General features: G+C 33.2%; 3 protein-coding genes across 3 annotated transcripts; 2 read left to right on the top strand and 1 right to left on the bottom strand.

Moving 5' to 3' along the window:
* Positions 1-830: 830 nt before the first annotated feature.
* LOC108326300 (probable protein phosphatase 2C 60) lies at positions 831-5,206 on the top strand. Its single transcript, XM_017559710.2, has 5 exons — positions 831-1,248; positions 1,752-2,214; positions 2,811-3,178; positions 3,982-4,218; positions 4,712-5,206. Exons 2-5 carry the CDS (start codon positions 1,896-1,898, stop codon positions 4,979-4,981), a joined length of 1,194 nt encoding a protein of 397 aa, XP_017415199.2. The 5' UTR covers positions 831-1,248; positions 1,752-1,895; the 3' UTR covers positions 4,982-5,206.
* A 3,928-nt stretch (positions 5,207-9,134) lies between these two features.
* On the top strand, positions 9,135-14,319 carry LOC108324204 (protein ALTERED PHOSPHATE STARVATION RESPONSE 1). Its single transcript, XM_017557067.2, has 5 exons — positions 9,135-9,562; positions 9,667-10,992; positions 11,981-12,201; positions 12,832-13,055; positions 13,141-14,319. The coding sequence occupies exons 2-5, from the start codon at positions 10,008-10,010 to the stop codon at positions 13,994-13,996; spliced, it is 2,286 nt and encodes a 761-aa protein (XP_017412556.1). The 5' UTR covers positions 9,135-9,562; positions 9,667-10,007; the 3' UTR covers positions 13,997-14,319.
* Positions 14,320-16,926: 2,607 nt separating this feature from the next.
* LOC108326660 (protein CHAPERONE-LIKE PROTEIN OF POR1, chloroplastic) lies at positions 16,927-19,933 on the bottom strand. The gene is made up of 3 exons (XM_017560269.2): positions 19,469-19,933; positions 18,246-18,591; positions 16,927-17,408 (listed from the first exon to the last, which is right to left on the bottom strand). Exons 1-3 carry the CDS (start codon positions 19,787-19,789, stop codon positions 17,233-17,235), a joined length of 843 nt encoding a protein of 280 aa, XP_017415758.1. The 5' UTR covers positions 19,790-19,933; the 3' UTR covers positions 16,927-17,232.
* Positions 19,934-23,634: the final 3,701 nt, after the last annotated feature.

The raw sequence follows: 23,634 nt of genomic DNA, 5'->3' as shown, positions 1-23,634 counted from the left end.
CTATAAAAGATTTATTTTAATAATTATTCAATTAAAAATATTCAAATAGAAAGAAGTAAAACTCAATTAAGACAAATAATTATTATCTTTTAATAAAATATTGTTATTGAATTCATTAAATAATTTTTTCACAGAGAAATTATGCCAAACAAGAATAGATCTAGATAAACAATAAATCTTTTGGGTTTCTTCATTTAAATAGAAAGTCTTGTTAATACAAAATAGCGATGATGGATTAAAAAAAATTGTGTTGACATATCAGTAAACAATGAAATGGAAGGAATTGCCGAATTGTGTTTTTCTTCGATCATCAAAATTTGGAAGAAATGATGAGTAAATATCATCTTTAATCTTTAATAGATAATTTTTATACTTTTATCCTCTTTTAATTTTAATTATAATAATAATTATTATTTTAATAATTTAGGATATTTTAATAATCTTTAATTTTTATTAATTAAATAATTTTTTATTTGTTAATTTTATAATAATTTTTACAAATTTTATTTTTAAATTCATTCTCCTCAAATCCATTCAACTCAAATAAATAATAATTAATTTACCTTCGTGTATCTTCAAATCTATCAACTCATTTTCTTCCAAATCATTCGTAAACCAGTTAATTGCACTTAATAATGTGAAATAGATGAGAGAGAGAAGTATAATAAAGCATAATCCATAAATTATTTACTGTAAGCTTATTATGTGAGTGATTACAAACCCAAACCTATGTATGGGAAAATGTTCTTGGTAAGTGGTTAAAATTATGAATGTTGAAATTCATTGACTCTGTATGTATGTTTCTCTCTCTAACTTTTCTCGCGTTCTCTCTCTCTAGTTCGTCATAGTGGTGTGGAGCCCATAGCTGGACCTGTGCTTTGCTGGCTCCAAGCTCTTCGTTGTTAGTCTTTTTATGGGGCTTCTTCTCTCTCAGTTCATAACAAAAGAAAAAAGCAAAAACAAAAACGAAAAAGGGTTTCACACTTTGTCCAATCTTTCACACTGAGCTCTTTCAATTTTCAATTATCTTTCATGCGCCACTCTCCTTTTTCTTCTCTAATACCTTTCACCTTCTGCATACATACCACTTGCCTACAAAAGCAACACAAAAAACCCATTTCTGTTTCTTTGTATTGATTTGATGGATCCGCAGATCTAATGATTTTGCACACTTTCCTACCTACGGATCACTCTCTTCTTCATCTGGGGCACCGCAATACCTTCTGATCGATTGTCAAATTTTTCTGGGTGAGATCTCTTACCGAATTTTTTTATTTTACTTTGACTTGTTGCCGTACAACATACATGTTTACACTTGATGAAAAAGATTGGCTACTCCCGTGATTGGATTTTATGGAGATCAGTGTAACTTGGGGTTTTGATTTTCAATGTTAATGTGAACAAAGGATTTCCAATCAGCTGACCAAAAAGTGTCTCAGAAAAAGTGGGTTTTGACCTTTGGGGAAAATACAAGTAAAATATATTTTTTCCTTTGTTGAATTTTTCATCTACAGCGGCTGCTCTGTGTGGTCATAGTTTTTGTTGCGTTAAAAGGAAACCGAAAGGTTGGATTTTTTTTCATTGGGAGTTGATTTCTTTTTGTGGGTGCTCTTCAATATTCAGTCATCCATTATAAAACTGTGAAAAGCAGCTTCTTTTGCAAGTTTCTAGTTCATAGAGGGTTCAGGTTGTGTTTGTTTGTTGAGGGTTGAACCTTAATTGATTTTAACTGTATTTGTTTGTTGGTGTAGTTTGTGCTGGATCATCTTCGTTGTTGTGGTAGTGAGGAGTGCAGGACCATATTCATAGTTTATGAAAATTCCGGTGGGGTGAAGTTGTTTTTTGGGTTGTTGGTAGATGTTGAAATCCTTGACGGTTGTTTGGTGAAATGAGGGATGTTCTCGGAGTTGATGAACTTATTGAGGGCCTGCTTTCGGCCGGGTTCCGAAGGATTTTCTCGCACAGGTTCGGATGCCGGAGGTAGACAGGATGGACTACTGTGGTATAAGGACTCAGGTCAGCACTTGAATGGTGAATTTTCAATGGCTGTGATCCAAGCCAATAACTTGCTGGAAGATCAAAGCCAGATTGAATCAGGCAGTTTGAGCTCCAATGAATCTGGCCCTTATGGTACTTTCGTCGGTATCTATGATGGCCATGGAGGGCCCGAGACATCGCGGTTTATCAATGATCACCTCTTTCACCATCTCAAGAGTAAGTTGACAGCAAAATGACTGAATTCTTCAAGTTTTTCTGTATTGGAACAGGCTTTTCTCTTTGCCTTGCTATATTTTTGTCTGCTTTCCAGTTTCAAGACTCATGTAGTCAAATTTTCTTTTTAACTGGGACAACCACCAAAGGAAATACAGGGAATCGTCTTAAGTTAACGAAAGGAAGAAAAACAGTTGTCTTGTTCATTTCTGTCATGTCCTTAATTAGCTAGAAAGATTAGGGATTAATGGAATAATATAGTATGGATTCTTTTCCTGAGTTAATAATATGTCTAAAACAAGATTTTCCACTTTTACATGCCAATAAAAAACTCGTTCTTTCTTCTTTCTTTTGCATGGATGGTGAGATTTCATTCTTTTGGTGTCAGTTTGTCAGAAGTTGTTATAGTGAAGGATTTCCCTTCAACTATTTCTTTTGTCTAACATTCTATCAGGTCTGCAATGAATTAAGATTATAAAGATGTGTGCAGAATCGAAACTAACAAAATAGTGGTTTTCAGTACCTTTGTATTTTGAATTTGAACCAATTCTATGCACATGAGTACTGAATATAATGTTCTCTTTTGCTTTAAATTTCAGAATTTACTTCAGAGCAACAATCAATGTCAGTAGATGTAATTCGCAAGGCATTCCAAGCAACAGAAGAGGGGTTTATGTCAGTGGTTGCCAATCAGTGGTCCCTGTCGCCACAAATTGCAGCTGTTGGCTCATGTTGTCTTGTTGGTGTTATTTGTAACGGAACCCTTTATATAGCAAACCTAGGGGATTCCCGGGCAGTTTTAGGAAGAGCGGTGAAGGCAACTGGTGAGGTTTTAGCCATGCAATTATCGGCAGAGCACAATGCATCAATAGAGTCTATAAGGGAGGAGCTGCGTTCTTTACATCCTGATGATCCAAATATTGTGGTTTTAAAGCATAGTGTATGGCGTGTGAAGGGCCTTATTCAAGTAAGTATTTTCAGCTGCTATGTGTACATGTAGCAGATGAACTCATGATAAACACTTCACACCTCTCAATATCACTTTAAATCTGTAAACTTCCAAGATTGAAAATCAAATTTTCAGTTTTCAGGATGCGAAGATTAACATCAGAAATAGAAAGCTATGCTGAGGAGAATTAAAAGGGACTGGGGTGGGTGTGGGGAGAGAGAGAAAAAAATGTTAGTGTCAATTTTTGTTGACAGGGCTTTATATTTTCAACCTCACTAGAGTTGAATAGCATTAATATCACAGTATATACGTTATGACTTCATATAAACCAAAAGCTATTATTGAAGTTGTGTTAGTGCAACGGCAGAGTTTCAGTTTCTAGATGCTGGGCTAAATGGGTCAATTTTTATCACTTCAGTTATAATATACTCTAAATTATGAGAGTAGAAAGAGTCAAATAGCCTTGCATCATGTAATTCTGTTTTAGTAACTTTGCTATGATTTCACAAGAGTTTGATCTAATCATGTCAAATACAGGTATAAATGTTGTCTATAATATGATGTGAATGGCAATTGCAACCAGTGCTTTTGTATCTTTCTTTTCTTCTGTGAAAGTTTAAATGGCCATGGGCTTGTCATATTTAATTCTTATCTCTGTACTTCCTGATAATCCTTGGCCTTTGTCATTATTGACTTTACTAGAGACGCTTAACTCATTTGATTCAATGCTTATTATTATCTTACCTAACAGAACTTGACTTAAAACCTCTCTCTCTCTTTATGAATTGTCATAAATTTTAAGATCTGTTTCTCAACTGCAGGTTTCTAAATCTATTGGTGATGTGTATTTGAAGAAGGCCGAGTTCAATAGGGAACCTCTATATGCTAAGTTTCGACTCCGGGAACCATTCAAGATGCCAATACTGAGCTCAGAGCCATCAATTTCAGTGCATCATTTGCAGCCAAATGATCAATTTATTATATTTGCATCTGATGGACTCTGGGAGCACCTTAGCAATCAAGAAGCAGTTGATATAGTTCAAAACAGTCCCCGCAGTGTAAGATACATATTTAAATTTGACTATGCTAGATTGTGTTATACCATTACCAGTAACTTTAAAGTGAATTTTCCAGGAGAAAATTGTAATCAGCAGATTTTTTATTTTTTGGCGGAAATGCAGTATTTAAGTAACAAAACACCACCTTTAAATTCTAGCAACAAAAGTTGATTTAATTTGCTTATAGAAATTCATGCTGGAAAATAAAGCCTTCACATGACTTGGATAATCTTGACAAATAATCTTTTGTTGAAGAACCTTGCTTATATCTGATATGGTCGCACAAAAGGACCCTTGAGAGATCTTCTCAATAATCTTGAATTGGTGAAGGATGACTAAGCAAGATATTGGCATGCCTAAATTTCTATGTTTCTTGACACATGAAATATTTTTCAATGCTGGCTTGAAAACAATTCGATAGCATTTTATTTGCTCAGTCCAGGTAGAAAGTTGAGTGCAAATTGAATTCATGTTTCATCTGCTGTCTTTTCAGGGAAGTGCAAGGAGGCTGGTGAAAGCTGCACTTCAAGAAGCTGCAAAGAAAAGAGAAATGAGATATTCAGATTTAAAGAAAATAGATCGTGGTGTTCGTCGTCATTTCCATGATGATACCACAGTGGTTGTTGTGTATCTTGACTCAAATCTTGGGAGTAGGACAAGCACTGCGAAGTTCCCTGGTATTTCTGTGAGAGGGGGTGGTATTAACCTGCCTCATAACACACTGGCACCTTGTACCACACCAACAGAGATTAGTGGTACCTGATCTAAGTTGTATCTTTTATCTTTTTCCTTGTTGTATCATTTTCTTGTGTGAATACCAGTTATCTTCAAATAGCAATGAGAGGAGCAGCACTTCAATTCTTTTGAATGTGAACTGTAACTTACTAGGATACTAATACTCATGTCTAGGTTTTTTTCCCCTTCCCCTCAAAACCAAAACAACACAAGAGATTTTCTGATGACCATTATAAGAGTTGCCTTGGCACCATTTTATCTTTCTTGGTAACTTTGATCTTCAACTGTGATGTGGGAAATGTTGTAATGCTGAGGACACCAACATCTTTGTTTTAGCCTTAGATAATGCAATTCATTCAGGTGTTTTAGGTGGAGAGGAAAATCACTGTGTAAATGTGGATTATGCATGACATGATGTAATGTTAAAGGTGTCTTCATTGTCACATTATTGAACACAATCAATCAATATGGCATCGTCCACCTCATTACAAAAATATTCATGTTCAGAGAAATTCATTCTTTTGAATGATTGAATGCCGATAGAGAAACTTGAATGAATCTACAATAATTTTTTTTCTCTGGTTTTGGAAATATCTTTCCATAGATATATTAAATGCACAGACACATTGAGGAGGATGAAAGTGAGAGATAGACAAAAAAAAAAGGAAGTACCAATAATGAATTGTTTGGATAAAAAGTGAAATAAAGAGAAAGAAATAAGAATGATAAATAAATCAATAATAAAAATATGCTGTTTGGATGGATAAAAGTGGGAAGTAAAGGAATCTTTTGTTGTTTAGATATCTGAAAAGGAAAGTGGAACATAAATGAATTATATATAAAAGAAGTTATAAAGGTTTTAAAAATTTATTTTTTGACAGAATATCTTTGTTAACAACAATAATTATTATTTTAAGATTAAGTTATAGTTTTTAAAGATTAAAGAAAAAGAAAGAGGTAATCTTGTTTCCATTCCAGCCCCTTTAAAAAATTATCTAAGCCAATACCTAACCTAAGACGTTAAAACAATAGGTTTAATAACACAAATCTTCTTAAAATAAATTTCAATATTATATTAAAAATATAAATTTTATAAATTTAATTTTTAAAATTAAATTTACGTCTATTTATATATTATAAATTAATTATCTTTGATATGAAATTTTTTAACATTTTAAAGTAATTAAGTGTTGAATAATATATAAAAAAAGTACAAGAAAGTAAAAAATATTTTTTTTTAACCATGAGAATTAAAAATAACAGTTGCATTTAAAAAAAAAAAAAAACCGTAGTGGGACCGGTTAGATTCCATTTGTAACATGAGTTACCATCGAACATTATGGATTTGGTCGCGGATCGGAAGATGAAAGAATGCATAGTCACACTTTTATTTTCCTTGCCGAGACATTTGTAAAAACTAATTTCATATAAGCCAAAACATTCAACATCAATTTCTTTCATCATCCCTCCAAAATAAATCATCAGTATCATATATGGGCCGAGCAGTTAAGAAAATTAGTCGATCGGTTAACATCATATATTAAACTGTGATTAGGTTACAGAGTGATTTGTATTAAAATCTCGTGACATGACTAATGCGTTAATGGGTCAATAAGTAATTGGGTCGATAATATAACAAATAATGGCAGAATGATCAAATATGAGTAAAAAATATCGATAAGCTGTTTATCCGCAATTAATCGAATCTAAAAATAAGTGTGTTTTTATTTTATTAGATCTGAAGTCAGTTTATGTTCCATGGAATGACTTATAAATTGATTGGTGCAGTTACCTCCCCCTCCGGTCCAAAGCACCAATCGAGCGGTCAAGAGGACAAGCAAGCGGAGCGTTCAATTCCAGTGTCGGAAAGCAATAAGGCCACATTAGAAAGGTTAGTCTCTCGATTATGTAAATCTCTATCAAAACAAATCTCTTTCAAAAAACTTTGTACATAATTTGTACGATGATTTATCAATTCTACTGGATTTTCTCTTATTAATTTTGAAAAATTATAAAAATCAAATTATTAAATCACTTAATTAATATTTCATTTTTTCTCTCCATCTCTTACCACTTAAAATAAATTTATAAATTTGTGAATCTTTGTGGGATTTTAATAAATGATTGATTTTATTATTTCATTTTGTAAATCAAGTCTGCCTTAAAAATCTCCTATTGTAACAACAAACCTAAAACCATAACTAGCTTACTGTATCTGAGAAAATATATTACACATGGTAACTTTGTCATAAAGAGACTTTATATTATATTTGTAAAATCGTACAGATAATTTAAATTATTTAAAGGGTATTATAGTTATAGAAAAATTTATTGGCTTTTCATTATCATATATAGATAATTCTGTTTTCAAGTTAATTTATCATTTTCAAGTATATATCATTCTAATAATAGCAAATGACATGGTGATTTCTACAACAATAGAAAGCAAGTGAGGTGTAGAGTAAAGAGTTTAGAGAAATTATAATTTTTTTATAAATGCATAATTAAATAGTTAAATTTTAATTTATATATATATCAATATAAAAATATAATTTTTATTTTTATTTTCTTTTTAAAAGAAACATCCATACTAAACTAAAACTATTACTCACATTTTCCTAAAATAAAAAAATAGCCTAAAAAGTTCACTTCTAAAAAAATCTGACATATAATTTGTTCATATGTTTTTCTAATTTTCAAATAGTAAAAATTTTATATCCAAACTCACTTTCATCAAACTAATAATTTCGGGTCTTAATTTTTTCGTATAATATTCTTCAATTTTTAACAAGTTTTATTTTAAAAGATAAATTATCTTTAATTTGGAAGTAGTCTGTTTTTAAAATATGATTTGAATTAAATATGTGTTTGCTCAATTAAAAAATATTAATTACTACGAATATCAATCAAAGTTTCTTAACTTAATAACTCTTCGCAATCCTATGCTATGTGTATCTTGTAAAACACAAATAGTTTCGAGTCAAAGCCTCCAAAACTTGTCTTATTTGATAAGCAAAAAGGTGAATTCTATTAAACTATCCGATGATGATAGAAAAACACTTAAATTTTCATTCAACCCAACATCCCATACTTATAAAACAATATTTTTACTTTAAAATATAAAATAATTTAAAACAAATAACTTAGAAGAATAAAAGTAATATTTTTTTAGGAAGTATCAAATAGGGGTAAAAAAATTCAAAAAGATTCATGAAATTTGTTACTACAGTAGTAAGATATAACATGATCAAGAGTGATGTAAAATGATATAATTTATTTAAAATAAATTATATTTTTTGTAACACCTCTCCATTTTAGATATTTGTATGAAGAATAATCGGATTCCTCTTCAAATGAGTGCGAAATATTGCACGTTTGACTATATCTTACACAATTCATAATTCATATTTAAGTTTGATTAGTAATTTGTTTTATTTTTCTTTAACTTAGCTTTTAATTTGTTTTGATTTTTATATTTATTTTTAACCCTCAAATCTATATTTTTTGGAAAAGACTAATCTTTTAAACAAATTACATTAACATTCTATTTAGAAGTCTCACAAATCAAAATTTAAATAAATAATGTTATCTTATATTTTGAAATTTCTCTTAATTCATACAAGGAACGTTTGAAGTAAATAATAGCACTATTAATGATATTAATCATTATAAAATAAGAAAAATAAGTTCTATTAAATATATTTTTTTTTCAAAAATATAACTTTAATTGAGTAAAAAATATATAAAAAACAAAATTAATCAAAACTAAATTTGTAATTTAAATTGTATATATATATAAAAGGTAAAGCTAAAAGTGAAAAAAGGTGAAATGAAAAGAGAGATTTAAACTTGAGGTTGTGTGGGAGGGTTGCAGTGCTTAGGCATAGAAATGTGTTGGGTCACCACCTGGAAAAACTGGCAAAATCTAGTGCCAACAGTAGTGGGCCAGGGCATCTAATCCAAGGGACAATTTCGTCATTATACTAAATACATACCACTATCACACTTCTGACACCTCAGTTCTGTTCTGCTAAACCCCACACTGAATCCCAATTACCATTACCACTTTGCTCTTCTTATCATATCCAACAACTCATTAATATTTTTAACATTAAAAATCACACTCAACTGAACTGATGATGTTTTTTTAATTTCATGGCATAAACACAATTATTCTCTCATTATAAGAGAGATTAGTATAAGACAAAGACTAGAGTTTGAAAACAGAACCAAGAAAGACACCGTTTTCTGACAAAAACCAAACCATCTTCATGGATTTTATTCTCTCTCTTTCTCTCCTCTTTTTTCTCACAAGTCACCACTCACTCACTCTTCTCTGCTATGCTTTTTCTTTTTGTTTTTTGCATTATTTTTAATCTCTCTAGGCTCTACCATTGCTACACCTCTTTTAAACAACCAAGGAATGCTTCTTCACCATGACCGTACTCAAAACCATCAAGTGCATATTGCCAAACACTAGAAAGAACCCTGTCTTCTCTTTCTTTCTCGAGCCCCTACTTTCTTTACCCTCTCTCTCTCTCTCTCCTCTACAAGTGTGCAGTAATTTTTTTTTCTTCAAGATCATTTTTTTAGTCATTTACTACTAATGGTAAGTTAATTACTCTGTCTACTTCCATTAAGGTACTGATAATGAGTTAATAAATGTTTTTGTTATGGAGTTAATATCTTATAATCTCCGTGTTCTTGTTGCAGCTGGCTACTTTGGTAGTGTGTCCGAGGGAATGGAAAACTTTGCTGCGTTGTTTTGTTTGTAAAGGTTCTGCTTGGAAAACATCTACTGCGGTTTTGTCTCAGAAAGAGGAATGGTTTTACTCCAAAACTTAGGAAAAAGGCTATTTTTTGAAAACTTGTTTGTTTCTTTTAAAACCCAGTTGAAAGTTGGTTCTCTCTACCTGGGAAAGCTCCCTCCTTTTTTGTCAGAGAAAGGAGCAAGTAAGAGCCTTTCTCGCTAAAACCATTCAACCCTTGTTTCAGATAAGAAACACTTGCACCACCACACTACACTACACTACACATTAGCGTGTGTGAGAGAGATGGGGTGTGTTGCTTCCAAACTAGAGGAAGAAGAGGAAGTTGTGTCTATTTGTAGAGAGAGAAAACGGCTGTTAAAGCTAGCTGTGGAGAAAAGATATGCACTTGCTGTGGCTCATTGTAAGTATTTTCACTCTCTCAATGCAGTAGCTGCGGCCATTAAGCTCTTTGTTGCACGCCACTCTTCACCTTCATCACCTTTCCTCATAACTTTCCCTCCTCCTTGCCCTTCTTCTCACTCTCCTTCTCCACCCTCCGAGAATGTCATCACTAACCCCATGTTCCTCCAGCAGACACCCTCAGAAACCAAACATGAAGCCATTGCTTGTGACTCATGCATCTCTTCAACATCCTCAGACTCTTCTGAGGAAGAGACTGAAGAGAAAAGGGAAGGAGAAAGTGAAAGCAAGGGAGAAGAACCGCAGCACGAACAACCATGTGGGTACTATTGCATGCCTGTGACTATGCCTATGTCCATGTCCATGTCCATGCCCGTGCCTATGCCCATGCCACCTTCAATGCCATCCCCTCAGAGAGATTTTGGATGGGACTTCTTCTACCCTTTTGACAGTTTGAGGAGTGATATGTGCGGCTACCACAGGCACTCAGATGATGATTTGAGGGCTGTGAGGGAGGAGGAAGGGATTCCTGAGTTGGAGGAAGAACTGGAGAGAAAAGAGGTTGAGCACAAAGTGGTGAGTGTTGAAGAGAATAATAATAATAATAATAAAAGTAACAGTGAAGGTGTTGCGGAGCAAGCGATTAGTGGTGTTGAAACAGTGAAGGTGGTGGATGTGGCCACCGAGAATCAAGGGGAGCAAAGGGGGCTTGCTGTTCTTGATACACCTGCAGAGGGGAGAGAGCTGCTTGAAGCATTGAAAGACATCGAAGACCATTTTCTCAGGGCAAATGATTCTGGAAAAGATGTGACCAGAATGCTGGAAGCTAATAGAATCCCCCTTCATTCTAGTTTGGATGAAATAAAAGGTGGGTCCCTCTTTAATATAGGGAGTTTTTGAGCTATTATTTTTGTTGTTACCATTTTCTGCAAATATCTATTTCATGTTTATGGTTGAGTTTCTTGAATTATTAACTGGTGGAGATAATAGTTTCTCTGTGATGTAATTTGTTGGTTAAAACTTGTACATTGCTGTGTTGTGTTGGTTCTGCCTTGTATCATTAGCCTCAACATTCGGCATGTGCAAGGTATGATTACCATGTCTCTGTTAACTTGTTTCTATTTCTATTATGGACTGTCCTTTTCTCCGTCCAGCATTGGATATTTTAGGATATACTGCAATCTTGGACTGTTGGACATCTCAGATCATCTTGTAAATATGTTTTTGCAATTTTCTCATATTCCTGCATAGGTCATCTTCTGACACTGTACGTGTTGATCCATGTGACCATACACACTTGAGTTTGTAATTAACTGATGTAGGTATGAACTACAAATCAACAGTTGACACTTGTAAAAATACAACTGCATTTCTTGCATAACCTACGCTACCTTAAATATATGTAACTATTTACTTGAACTACTATAGTATAATTGCAATGTTTAACTGAACACTCAAAGGAAGTGCTATTAAGTTAATTAGAGTAGCTGTTGTGTGTTTTAACACTGCGGTAGAAGCCTCAGATACTTTCCTAGCTACACACAAAAACTTTGGATCAGTTAATTGTGCTAAAAATAGCTTATCATAGTTAAAAACTTAATGAGAGAGCTCTAGAAGATAAAAATGGTTTTGATCTGAAAATTAACCAGAGCCATGATATTATTGTTGTATTTGAAAATCATATCGTGGATGTACCATCTTGTGAATTCTGTTTGATGTAGCAACACATGATGACCAATGCTCTGTATAGTTTAGATTTTCCTCCATGTGTATTCCATTATTTCTGCATGGGTTCATATGCTTCTGTTTCAAGTTTCTCAAGCCTTGGGATTTTGAACCATCTGATCTCACTGCAGAAAGTTCGACTAAACTCATTCAGGCAATAACATGGAAGTCCATTTCATCTAGGCAGTCATCATGCAAGAGTCTCATGGCTCCAAATACGAAAAATTCCTCAACTTGGGTGGAATATAAGAATGATCTGTTTGATGATTATGGAGGAATGGATTCGGGAAGCCATTTATCAACCTTAGGAAGGTTATATGCATGGGAAAAGAAACTCTATGAGGAGGTTAAGGTTGGTTTGTTTTATAATGCTTCTGTCTTTTATCCATATTTTCTGTTTTGTGATGATACTGCATCAACGTTTGTTCTGGAATGGATCAAAATAACTGGTGTATATACCATTGTTTACATTTTTCACACCTTGCATCTATCTACATGTAAATTCTAGGGTCAATTATTTAACCTATAGTAGTGTTTTATTAAAGGATTCCTTGTTGGCAAACTCAAGATTGGTGTTAAAAACATGCAGAACTATTTGAACATGGAATACTATGCTAATTTTGTGGATCTCCTTCCATGTCTCTATATATGGCTTCCATTTAAGGAATTTTTGCCTATCAAATATAGTTGAAAAAATGGGCTGCCAGGGCAAAACCAACTGGACCAATTGAAATATTGTTCCAGCCAGGCCCATATTTTTTAAATGGGCCAAAGAAAATTGGCCCAGAACAGCCACAGGCCACTGTTTTTTCAGTTTGGAGCATAAAGATGAATGAAATCAACTTCTCTTGAGAATTTTGTACTCTTTCTTTTGAATTTCATTCCTATAGGACTCTGTATTTTTCAAGCATGACTTCGTTTTCCTGTTTCCACTTTTTCTCATTCTACTTTTAATTAACATCTGAAATTTACCTTACCTTAGGCTGGAGATAGCACAAGGAAAAATTATGAAAAAAAATGTGCGCAGTTGAGAAGTAAGAATGTTAGAGGAGATGATCTGCTGAGCACAGACAAAACCAAAGTTGAAGTGAAAGATCTGTATGCTGGGATCTTGGTTGCAATCCGACGGGCAGAATCAATCTCAAAGAGAATTGAGAAAATGAGAGATGAAGAACTACAACCTCAAATTGTTGAACTGTTAAAAGGGTGGGATAACATTGCCACTGAAAACTGAAAAGACTAAATAATTTCAAGTTTCATTGATTTCTTATGTTCCATTTTCCTAATGCAGCCTGACCCAGTCATGGAAGATCATGTTGGAGTCCCATGAAACCCAGAAGAAGATTCTGTCTGAAGTGAAGTACTTCACATGCACCACGTATGAGAAATTCTGTAACCAGTCTCATGGATTTGCAACTCTTCAACTCGAAGCTCAGCTTCGAAATTGGCGTGACTGCTTCAAAGAGTACACTGCAGCACAAGAAGCATATGTTGAAGCTTTACACGGATGGCTGAGTAAGTTCATAGTCCCTGAAGTGGAGTTTTACTCGAGAAGCAAAAACATTGCCTTGCCGTACGAAGTGAACGGGCCACCTCTGCTTGTGATATGCAACGATTGGTTAGCTTCAATGCAGAAGTTACCTGATAAAATGGTAACACTGGCATTGAAAAGTGTTGTGAAAGATGTTAGAGCTTTGTGGCTTCAGCAAAACAAAGAGCAACAGCAGAAAAGGAAGGTAGATAGGTTAACTAGAGTTTTGGACAGAAGATACGCTTCAGGAGGACTACCTAAAGTGGAGACAAAGATGCTTGAGCTGCATGCCACTGATGAGGAATCAAAGTGGAGTACTACTGATGAACAAGATGAGTGCATGATGGAGAAAAATGATCATGTGGAGACACTGAGAAGAAAACTTGAAGTGGAGAAGGAGAAGCACCACAGTAGCATGCAGGAAACACAGAGGATAACGTTACATGGATTGCAATCTGGGTTTTCTCTAGTGTTTGAATCCTTGTCGGAGTTCTCCAAAGCATCACAGAAAATGTACAATGATCTTGTAAGTTATAGTGAAAAAAGTGACAAGGTTGGGAACATTACATACATAGAGGGTGGCTGCAATATTGAAAGTTGCAACAGCAAAAAATAGTGTTAGTGAGGGATATTTGAGGCTTTGGGGTGCTTTATTGTGTAAGTAATTATGGTGTTATTATGTGTTATCTTGTGTTGTGTTATGTCGAAGCAGCTCGCTGAGACATCAATTTTTATGTTAGTTGATGGAGTGCACTGATGTATGTTGCTGACTGTTAATTGTTTTGTTTCTCTCAAAATTTCTTTGTTTTCTGTGTTTAGCAGGTGAAAAGTAAGATAAAGGAGGGAATATGATGGAGTTGGTAACTCTTGTCATAGCTGAAATGATTAATTTAATGAGGTTGAGTGAGGGAATTTTGTACAAGATTCTCAATTATCTTGGTGGGGATGTTAGATTCTTTTAACAATTGGATTCAACTGCTGGATATATACATATAATTATATTGGAGGCAGAGTCCGTGAACATTTAATAAAATTTTAAATAAAAAAGGGAAATTAGTTAATTTGTACAGATTTTTTTGAAAATATTTTCATTTGCTTAATTTACCTTTTAAGTATAAACATTGGATTAAAAGTGGTGTAATAACATTGGATTAAAAAAATATGTAAATTATAACTAATGTTATATATTTCCAGGTTATAGTCAAACTTCAAGACAAATCCTAAAAAAGATTTAGTAAGGATAAATAAATGAACGTCTGATTTAAAGTATAAAGGGTCTTATAGAGTGAATTATATAAAACTTGTAGAAGGTGTTTTATAATAAAGACTCAAGAGGGAGTAATTCATTATAAAGAAATAACTTTCTTTTACTAAAACCGTGATTGTTGTTATATAAAATTTCTTACCAATCTTAATTAATAAGTGTTAGAAAAGGGAACTAACAAAGAATAATATAGTAAAGCTTGAAATCAAGGGGGAAAATTATTAATCATGTGTAATTTTAATTTTGTAATAACAAGAACTTGTTAAAGAATTCTTGTACATGTTTTATTTGTTTATAAGAACGGTTATTGTTTAACTCTACAAAAAAAATGTTTAATTTATTAATTAAACGAGTGGACCACATGGGGAAAAACACCTATAATTGTGTGGTACCTATAATTTTACTTCCAAACAACTATTATTAATGTACTATAATAATGGTTAAATGTGTTGATGTTTCCAATTTTACTTCGAAAATGTGCATGGAACTCTCAAAAATTGAAAAAAAAATATTGATTAGTCTAAAAGATTAGTTCTAAATATTTTAATCTTCCACCACAAGTAAAGAATATTTTAAAAATATCATAATCAATGCTGTTAGTTTGGTTGGTTTTCTCTTCCAAAAACAAGTGCATATTTTGAATTGCCCCAATTATGAAAAAAAAAAAACATTAAAAAAATGTTCCAATTTTTTTCTCATTAATTTTTAAAATAATAAAAATGTGGATGAAAAGAAAGAATGTAGAGGGAAAGAAAGCATAGATTATGACACATTTTCTCTTGTCTAAAGGGAAATAATAAATTTCTGAAACATTTTTTTCATTCTGTTGTTTTTTCATTTCAAATTACAATTTTTTTTCTCTTTTCTTATTTTCTTTAGTATAAAACTCAAAAGAGGGTAAATGAACACGAAATAATTTCGTAATTATAAAAAATATGTTATCAAGTCAAACTAATGTTGATATGTACCCAAAAAAAAAGAATTGCACCAAAAGAAATACTCTCGAAAATTCAAATTCATACAATTATTTCTACTACCTGAGTTGTACATCGGTTTGTAACCCAAAAATACTTCGGAAAAGATTAAATCATTTACAGTAATAAATTAACAGTAGAATTGACCATGTTCATTTTCCAACGAATTGATCTAAACCAAAAAATACTTCGATAAAGATTAAATCATTTACAGTAATAAATTAACAGTAGAATTGACCATGTTCATTTTCCAACGAATTGATCTCAATGTCTCATTTGACATTGATTTCAATGAAGTTGTCGGCAATCTACTTACCACAATGTTTACAAACTCGAATATCAATCTCTCCCTGCTGCAATTATACTGATTGAAAGTTTTATTATACTTTCCAACGAATAATCAACAAGTAAATTAAGTATTGGAATGGGTTGAATGTAGGTTTAGTTCAGATGTGATATCCAGACACACTCTAATTCATCAATGCGTGTGGGTGTATGTATTTGTGTCTTCTTTGTTTCTTCTTTTCGTAGGCTTTTCCCAAGAAACTAATGGAAACTTGATTGGATCGGCGAGGTTGCATTTATTTACAAAGATTCCCAGACTCAAATTTTGACATTGCAAAAGAAGACTTGAAACCACGCAAACTTTTGCTATTGTTTGTGTGACTATAAACTAGCCTAACATTTGAAGAAATAAGATAATTTTCGTGCCTTTGTGCTGTCATTATTCTAGTTTATTTATTTTTATCTAAACACGACTTGTGGTCGCGTGCTGAAAAGGGTGAGGGTGCAGTCTGTACGTGAGAGATGTACGAGGCCAGCACTTATGACCCACCGGAAAAACACAAGACAGAGGCATTATCATAAAGCTTTGATACAAAACGCCAAAATGCAGCACGTTGAAAGAAACAGCATGGTTTGATATACATCATAAAAATGCTAAGCAGAGCAACAGAACCCATCATGAGAGGACCCATAACACATAAAGATGTACACAGATATAAACAGACATAGTGTTTCACATTCGGAAACCAGTAAGAAAATGAAGTGTTATAAACACCTTTAAAGGACTAAAAAGGAAACCGAACACCCAAGTGTTTTTTTCTAGGACTATTTATTAAACAAAGCAAGACGGGCTACTGAGATTGCAAAATGCTCATTTGCTCACCAACTGTGAACATAAATATGCACCTTTCCAATGTAAGTTTCACGCATTTGCAGATGAGGGACTACATTCTATTCACAGTTTTGTACAAATATGCAATGATTTCACATCCTATAAAATAGCTTGGGTATGATCACGCTGCATGCAAATGAATAGTTACAAGTTCACAATTTCAAATAAGATCACCATATTTTCCTGTCTACCTTAGGTACAGATAAAACAAGATATGAGATAGTTATGATTTTACTAACAACAGCAGCAGGGAGCGTATGCCCAGAAACGGTATAACAGTTCTCTCCAGCTGACAACCACAGGGGGCCAGCTATGAGTCCTATGGTTATAAGAAATAACAGTAGCCTTGCCTGTCTACCTTAGGGTATGAACATGCTGCATGCAAATGAATAATTACAAGTTTCACAATTTAATGCAAGATCACCATGCTTTCGTGTTTACCTTAGGTACAGAGAAACCAAGAATTGAGATATAATAATGATTTCACTAACAACAGCAGCAGGGGAGTGTATACCCAGGAATGGGACAATATCTACCTGCAACCAGTTCTCTACCGCTGACCCTACAACAGCGCCAGCTACGAGCCCGCCTATGGTTATGACAGTGGCCTTCCCTGCAAAAAATTAATAGGATACAACAATAAAACAATAAGGACAATGAGAAAGGAATGAAACTCAAAACTAATCCTAGAAGAATAGACATAGTCTAGGAAAAGAGGCAAAAAAGTCAGAAAAGTATCTCGATTGAACAAAATATAGCTAGAAGTGTCATTTGTAAAGTAGATAAACTTTTTTCAACTGCAGTGTCACACTTTATACTTGAGACTTATTATTTCCAAACAGCCATTAATTTAGACAGAAATAAACATCGTGCTGGATAAATTAATAAATGAATTAGTATCCGTATCAGCAGCATCAGAAATACAGGTCTTTTCTATAAACCCAACTTTTAATATTGAGTTGGGGAAAATACAGTAAACGAAGTAAACAACACAGCCAAGTTTCATTTTGTGCTCCTGCCTAATTACAATACAAAATACAGAATCCCATTATGGAGGTAGATCTTGCAAAACAAAAACCTAAAAATTTGTTAGACAACCACAATAACAAACAACAACCAAGTTTCATCCCACAAGTTGGGAATAGTTAGATATGAATCAACAATTCTTTTAAGAGAATCCAAAACGTTGAGGTTCATTCTTATCACTTACTTTCATCTCATATTCTCTTTTCTGTCCTCAAAATATTAAGTTTCAACAAAGGATAACAAGAAGGTAAATCTCTCTAGGTCCATTTCCCCCTTTTCCCTGGTTCTCCCATTCATTATGGACTTTCCAATTCTCTCTTACTTTCCAACATACAAACAAATATGAATATTGCCACCCACGAAACAAGAATCCTCTTGAATTGCAATGAATTGATTACAGAGTGCACATGTGAACGCTCCTTACCTAACTTAACATTCTTTTTGGTCATAAAGTACAGGGAAGCACCAAAGCTACCAGCCAAGAGTAGTCCAGGAACATCAGCCCCAGCATAAGCTGCAACGGGTGTAGAAGCCCCATTAAGATAGGTTAAACCCATCAATGCACCATACACTCCAGCTTGTAAACCGAGATCACTGGTGGAAGGTGACTCAACTGACACAGGTGAATTCTTCAACCATTGCGGCATTGATCCCGCTGTTGGGGGTTTCACACGCTTGACATCAGCATAACGAACATTACTGTTTGCTACTTTCCCTGCCCTCCGCTGAGTTAGGCTCTGCATAAGCAACATGTCATATGCAGCCTCAACCTACAAAGACAACCACTGATTGTGTTAATGTCCACATCCACTGTATTGAGAATTGAATAGTTAACTGCTTTCCTTTGGCTTCTCTAGAAGCTGATTTTTATTTATCTACAAGCAAACTTTAACTTGAAAAAGGTTTAATTCATTTTACCTTCTATTATTCTTCTTGATGGGTACATGTTTCAAGATATAATATGTTGCAGAAAATAGGTCCCATTCCTATGAAAATAACATAAACATTTATATTATTCTGAATCAGCAATTCCTGGAAACTTCTGTTCAAAACCAAACCCACACAATCCATAAGCATCCAGCGATAAGTTCTTCCAAACAAAAATTAATGTTTTCCTATTGACCCATCACCACATAGAGGATTGACCTTATCATTGTCAGTTAATCACAAACACCCATATTTAACCCTGAAACGATACATATTACCCAAACGACACCCATCATCATTATTTGTTTTCAATCAACACACCGCATACGCTACCAAAACCCACTCAAATAATGAGGTGACCAAAAAACAATCGCGGAGGATGTAACAAGTGAGCAATTAAAAAATTGAGAAATACATATTAAACAAATAATATATCTATATAAAAACCAATGAGAAGCCGAACTTACGTCCGACCCCAAGTTGAAATGCTAATTTTATAAAGAAAAATTAGATGCAGTTTTTAAAAGTGCTTATAGTGAGTGTTCCCGTCTAGATGGAAATTTCAATTTGACTGGAAGCTTAATAAATCTTTAGATTAGACATATGTCATCAAAGATTCTCAATCCTGACCTGCAACTAACATTAACAAGCAGGCGCGATGTGAATTTGATTCTCATAACGGAAATTGGAGCGAAAGAGCGAAATCGAAGAAAACTCAACCTGAGCAACGGCATCTTGGTCATCTTTGCAATTAGCGAGGATGGCGTTTTTGGCGCGGAGTATGTCATCGAAGGACGCGCCCTCCGAAACGCCCAGCAGCTTCAGCGCGTTCTCCACAGACATCTCGAACGGCGCGGAGTCATCGGCGCGAGAGCCGGCGTGGACCGGCGCCACCGTCCTGCGGCGGCACTGTATCCGGGGCGGTGCGGCGCGCCACTGCTCGGCCGCGATTGGTTTGTGCAGGGGAGGGCGAACCGGCGGTCTGAGGAAGGATGAACCGGGCGAGAGTCGGTCGGGCCGGAGGGAGAGAGTGGATGCCATGTTACGTTGTGGTTATTAGTATTGTAATTGTAATAATTATTCAAGCGTTTGGAGAAAGAAAATTAAAAAAAAAATAAAAGGAATGTGAGGCTTGGAGTGAGTGAGGGAAGAGTGTTTGAAATAGTAACATTCAACTGAAACAGCAACAGCAACAGCCACAGCCACATTTTTGTTTTGTTCAGTGACGGGACACTCACCACCGTTGATGTGAAGATTGATAAATCATCATCATCGTCTTACCAGCTACGGTTCAAGGAAAGAGTCGTGTACGTGTATGTATGTATCTTTCTTCTACGCCACTTTAACTTTGTTAAGTACATTTAAATCGTTTTTATTCTTTAAACTTTTTTAGAAACCCCTTAGTGGGATTGGAGTCACATAAATATCCAGCTTTTTTAAGGTAGAAGATATAGATGAATAATTTTGAGATTAAAATAATATATTTAAAATGGAATTTATTGTGGATAAATTAATATCAAGTGCTCAAATTCAATTAATAGTATCAACATATTATAGGTAAAATATTTTAAGGGACAGGGAGAATTTTAATTAATCCATTATATAAAGAATATTTGCTACAAATTTAAACGTGAAAGAAAATACAGAAAAGAAAAAATAATTGACTTTAATATGAATATTTGTTTTTAAATTTATTTTAAAAGAAGCTTGTTATTTTGAAATCTGATGTCAAATACGAAAAGTGTGTCACACAAAAAATAGTATGGTGTCTTTCACCAATTACATTCGACTATTTTTTATTTTATTTTACTTGTATGTCTCGATATCTCTAACTTCCTTTATATTTTTGTAAAATTTTGTTAGATCTCTTAATTGAGGATAATTTTAAAGTAAGTTATAATTTCATGTATCATCTTTTAATTGGGAATAGTGATTATCTTTACCACTTTATTTTTTTATTTAATGTTCTTAAATCATATATTAAAATTTCATTAGATTGTTAAAACCTTTGGTGTCACTTAAAAATTTGATAAGTAATTTAAAAATTTGAGATATATGATTTAAAAATTAGGATAACAAGGTAAATCACCTGTCTATATAAGTGGTTTAAAATTTCGATATTTATTTAATGAGAACTATCAACAAAACTCCAGAGTATCATTAGCTAAGTGATTATATGGATTTTCAAACCATAATAATAATTAAAAAAAGTTATAAGACAAAAGTTGAGTAGAGAGATACTATAACGATTTTTTCTTTATGTGAAGCTGAGAATTGAAATAATGATTAAACACCTAAACTATGAACGTTTGCAAGTTTGGAGAAGTCTAATCTCTAATTCCTATGCTTCAAAAAGTTATATCACTCAAGCAATATTATTATAATTATAACTAATTAAGTATAATTAAATTAACCAATTTAAGAATACAATGTCATGATTTACTATTGAACTTTGTATTTGCATTATATGATATGATTTGTTTAAGTTATGCACAAAATATTATTAACTAAATTGTGATTTTATATATTACCCACATACAATTAATATAATAATTAATATATAGGTCTTATTATTCTATTAATGACATATATACTGTATATTAATACATCAATGATCATAAATAGGCAAGACTTGTTATACAATTGCATGTTAATAACATCTATATGTAATGAATCTACAAATAAGTTTAATCAAAAGTCTAATAAGTCGAACACGACGCTTAATGTCAAATAGTGAATTCATGGAACTTTCTTTATTCTTTTATATGAGAATATTAAGTGGGTCCTCATATTTTTAACCGTCTAAATTGGGTCTATATATTTGCAAAATATCTCAATTTGGTTTAAATATTTGTAAAATTGAGTCAATTTTGCCCAAACAATTAATTTGTCACAAACACGATTAAAATGGTGGATATGCTGAAGTGGATATTTTATTAAAAAATTAGAAAAATTATGCAATTTGGAAACTCCACACGGCATTTCTTTTATTTTCATCACTTCTCTTTCTTCTTTATCAATGTTTCATAGAACTCAAACACGAATCCATATCCATGAATTCTTGTTTCATCCTTCGACGTTAACCACTCCTTCACTCGCTTCTACGATAAATTGAAGAAATATTGAAAGCATATTTTCATTTAATTTTTTTTTCTTGTAATTATTATTTTTTTAAGAAAAGTATACAATCTGTTTCCATGGAGCCTGCCACAGGGAAGTCAGCCTTACTCAGAAATGTTTTGATACAGTTACTCATCATCGGCCTTCTCATCGTCATCGTAAGGTTTGCTTACATAAGGTTGAAAATATGAAGACTCGCTTAAGATTTCCATACAAATACGAGGACCATACAAGGGTTTAAATTTTTTAAAAAATAATATTTATATCACGTAATTCATCTTAAACTTCTCCAACTAAACAACAAAACTCTTTTAACACCTTGTTTATTAGATGATGAAGTTGTAAATGAAATTCAACAACTCCAGCTCTAAGATAATGTGCTGCACTGAATTTGTCATATAAATTCAAATTATAATTCATTTATTTTCACCCTGATTGCACAATAATTATAAGAGAAGAATTTGACAACTCCAAAAAAAAAAAGTTTTGATTTTAATTTTTTTCTAATAATTTGTAACATGGATTATATATAAATAGATTTCATATCGAAATATATAAATTATGTAAAAGAAAATAAAATTAAAAAATGTTTCTTGAACTCTTTTCTTGTATATACTGTGCTATCTAGGTTAAAAATAAATAAATCACGATTTGAACTCACATGACAAATTCTGAGCAGCACATTGTCTCAGACCCCGATTTGCCGAATTTCATTCCCAAGTTCATCATCCAACAAAATAGACATTCTTAAAGAGTTTATCGTCAAATTGATTGAGATCTAAAATGAATCATATGACATAAAAGATTATCTTTTTTTTCTTTTAAAGAATAAAGAAGTTACCTGAATTCACCATTTGACGTTCAACAAGAAATGATAATGTTAAAAAAAATTATCATAGACTGCAATTTTACCTAATGTTTCAAATTTCATGTGTAAGCATTCATGTTTCAAATATCATGCGTATGAAAAAGGTAAAATGTCGAAATCATGTTACAAATTCTCTTACGATGTCATTCTTGGTTGTCGGTGAGCAATTTTCACTATCAAGAAAATGCCTATGCTCCCACTCTCGTGCGGGGTTTGTCCGTCGTTATTCCTGCGCCGCTGCCTCCAGACGAGTCTCCGTCGGGGCTCCGCCGGTTTGCGAAATCTCTGCCATCTGTTGTTTCTTTTTCTGCAACCGTTTATTATCTGCAATCATCACTCAAAAAACCACTATCAAATTTGACAAAATTAAAATTAAAAAGAAAAAAGAATTGCAAACTTTTTCTGGCGCCGAATTGCCATAATTGATTTCATCAGTTTCTACTGCGGCGATCCACCCTCCACGACGATCCTTCCTCCACGGCGATCCACCTTCCACGACGACGCTTCTTCCACGGCGATCCACCCTCCGCCATCTCCCCGTCCGTTTCTTGCTTTCCGCAGTTTCATCTTTTCCACGAGTTTCTCCAGCGAGGATCACCTCTAAACACTTTGCCACCTTCCACCCACTAAATAACAAAAGATTATATTAGTGATAACTACACTTAACACAATATATAAATAACTAATCAATCCAAACAAACTTTTAAAAAAATATTTTCAAAATTTCAGATATAAACTGATCTAACAAAATTTTATTTTAATATATACCTTTAGTAGAAATATATATCATATTATATGTTATATATACTTTTAAATTTCCTTATAAAAAATATCAATATTTAATTTCAAGATATAGTCTTATTTTAATATTAGGATACACAGGTTATTTAAACTTTAA

This window comes from Vigna angularis, chromosome 3, assembly GCF_016808095.1.
Source record: "Vigna angularis cultivar LongXiaoDou No.4 chromosome 3, ASM1680809v1, whole genome shotgun sequence".
In the NCBI taxonomy this organism is placed as follows: Eukaryota; Viridiplantae; Streptophyta; class Magnoliopsida; order Fabales; family Fabaceae; genus Vigna; species Vigna angularis.
The sequence above is the reverse complement of the archived record's forward strand: the minus strand, read 5'-3'. Positions and strand labels throughout refer to the sequence as shown.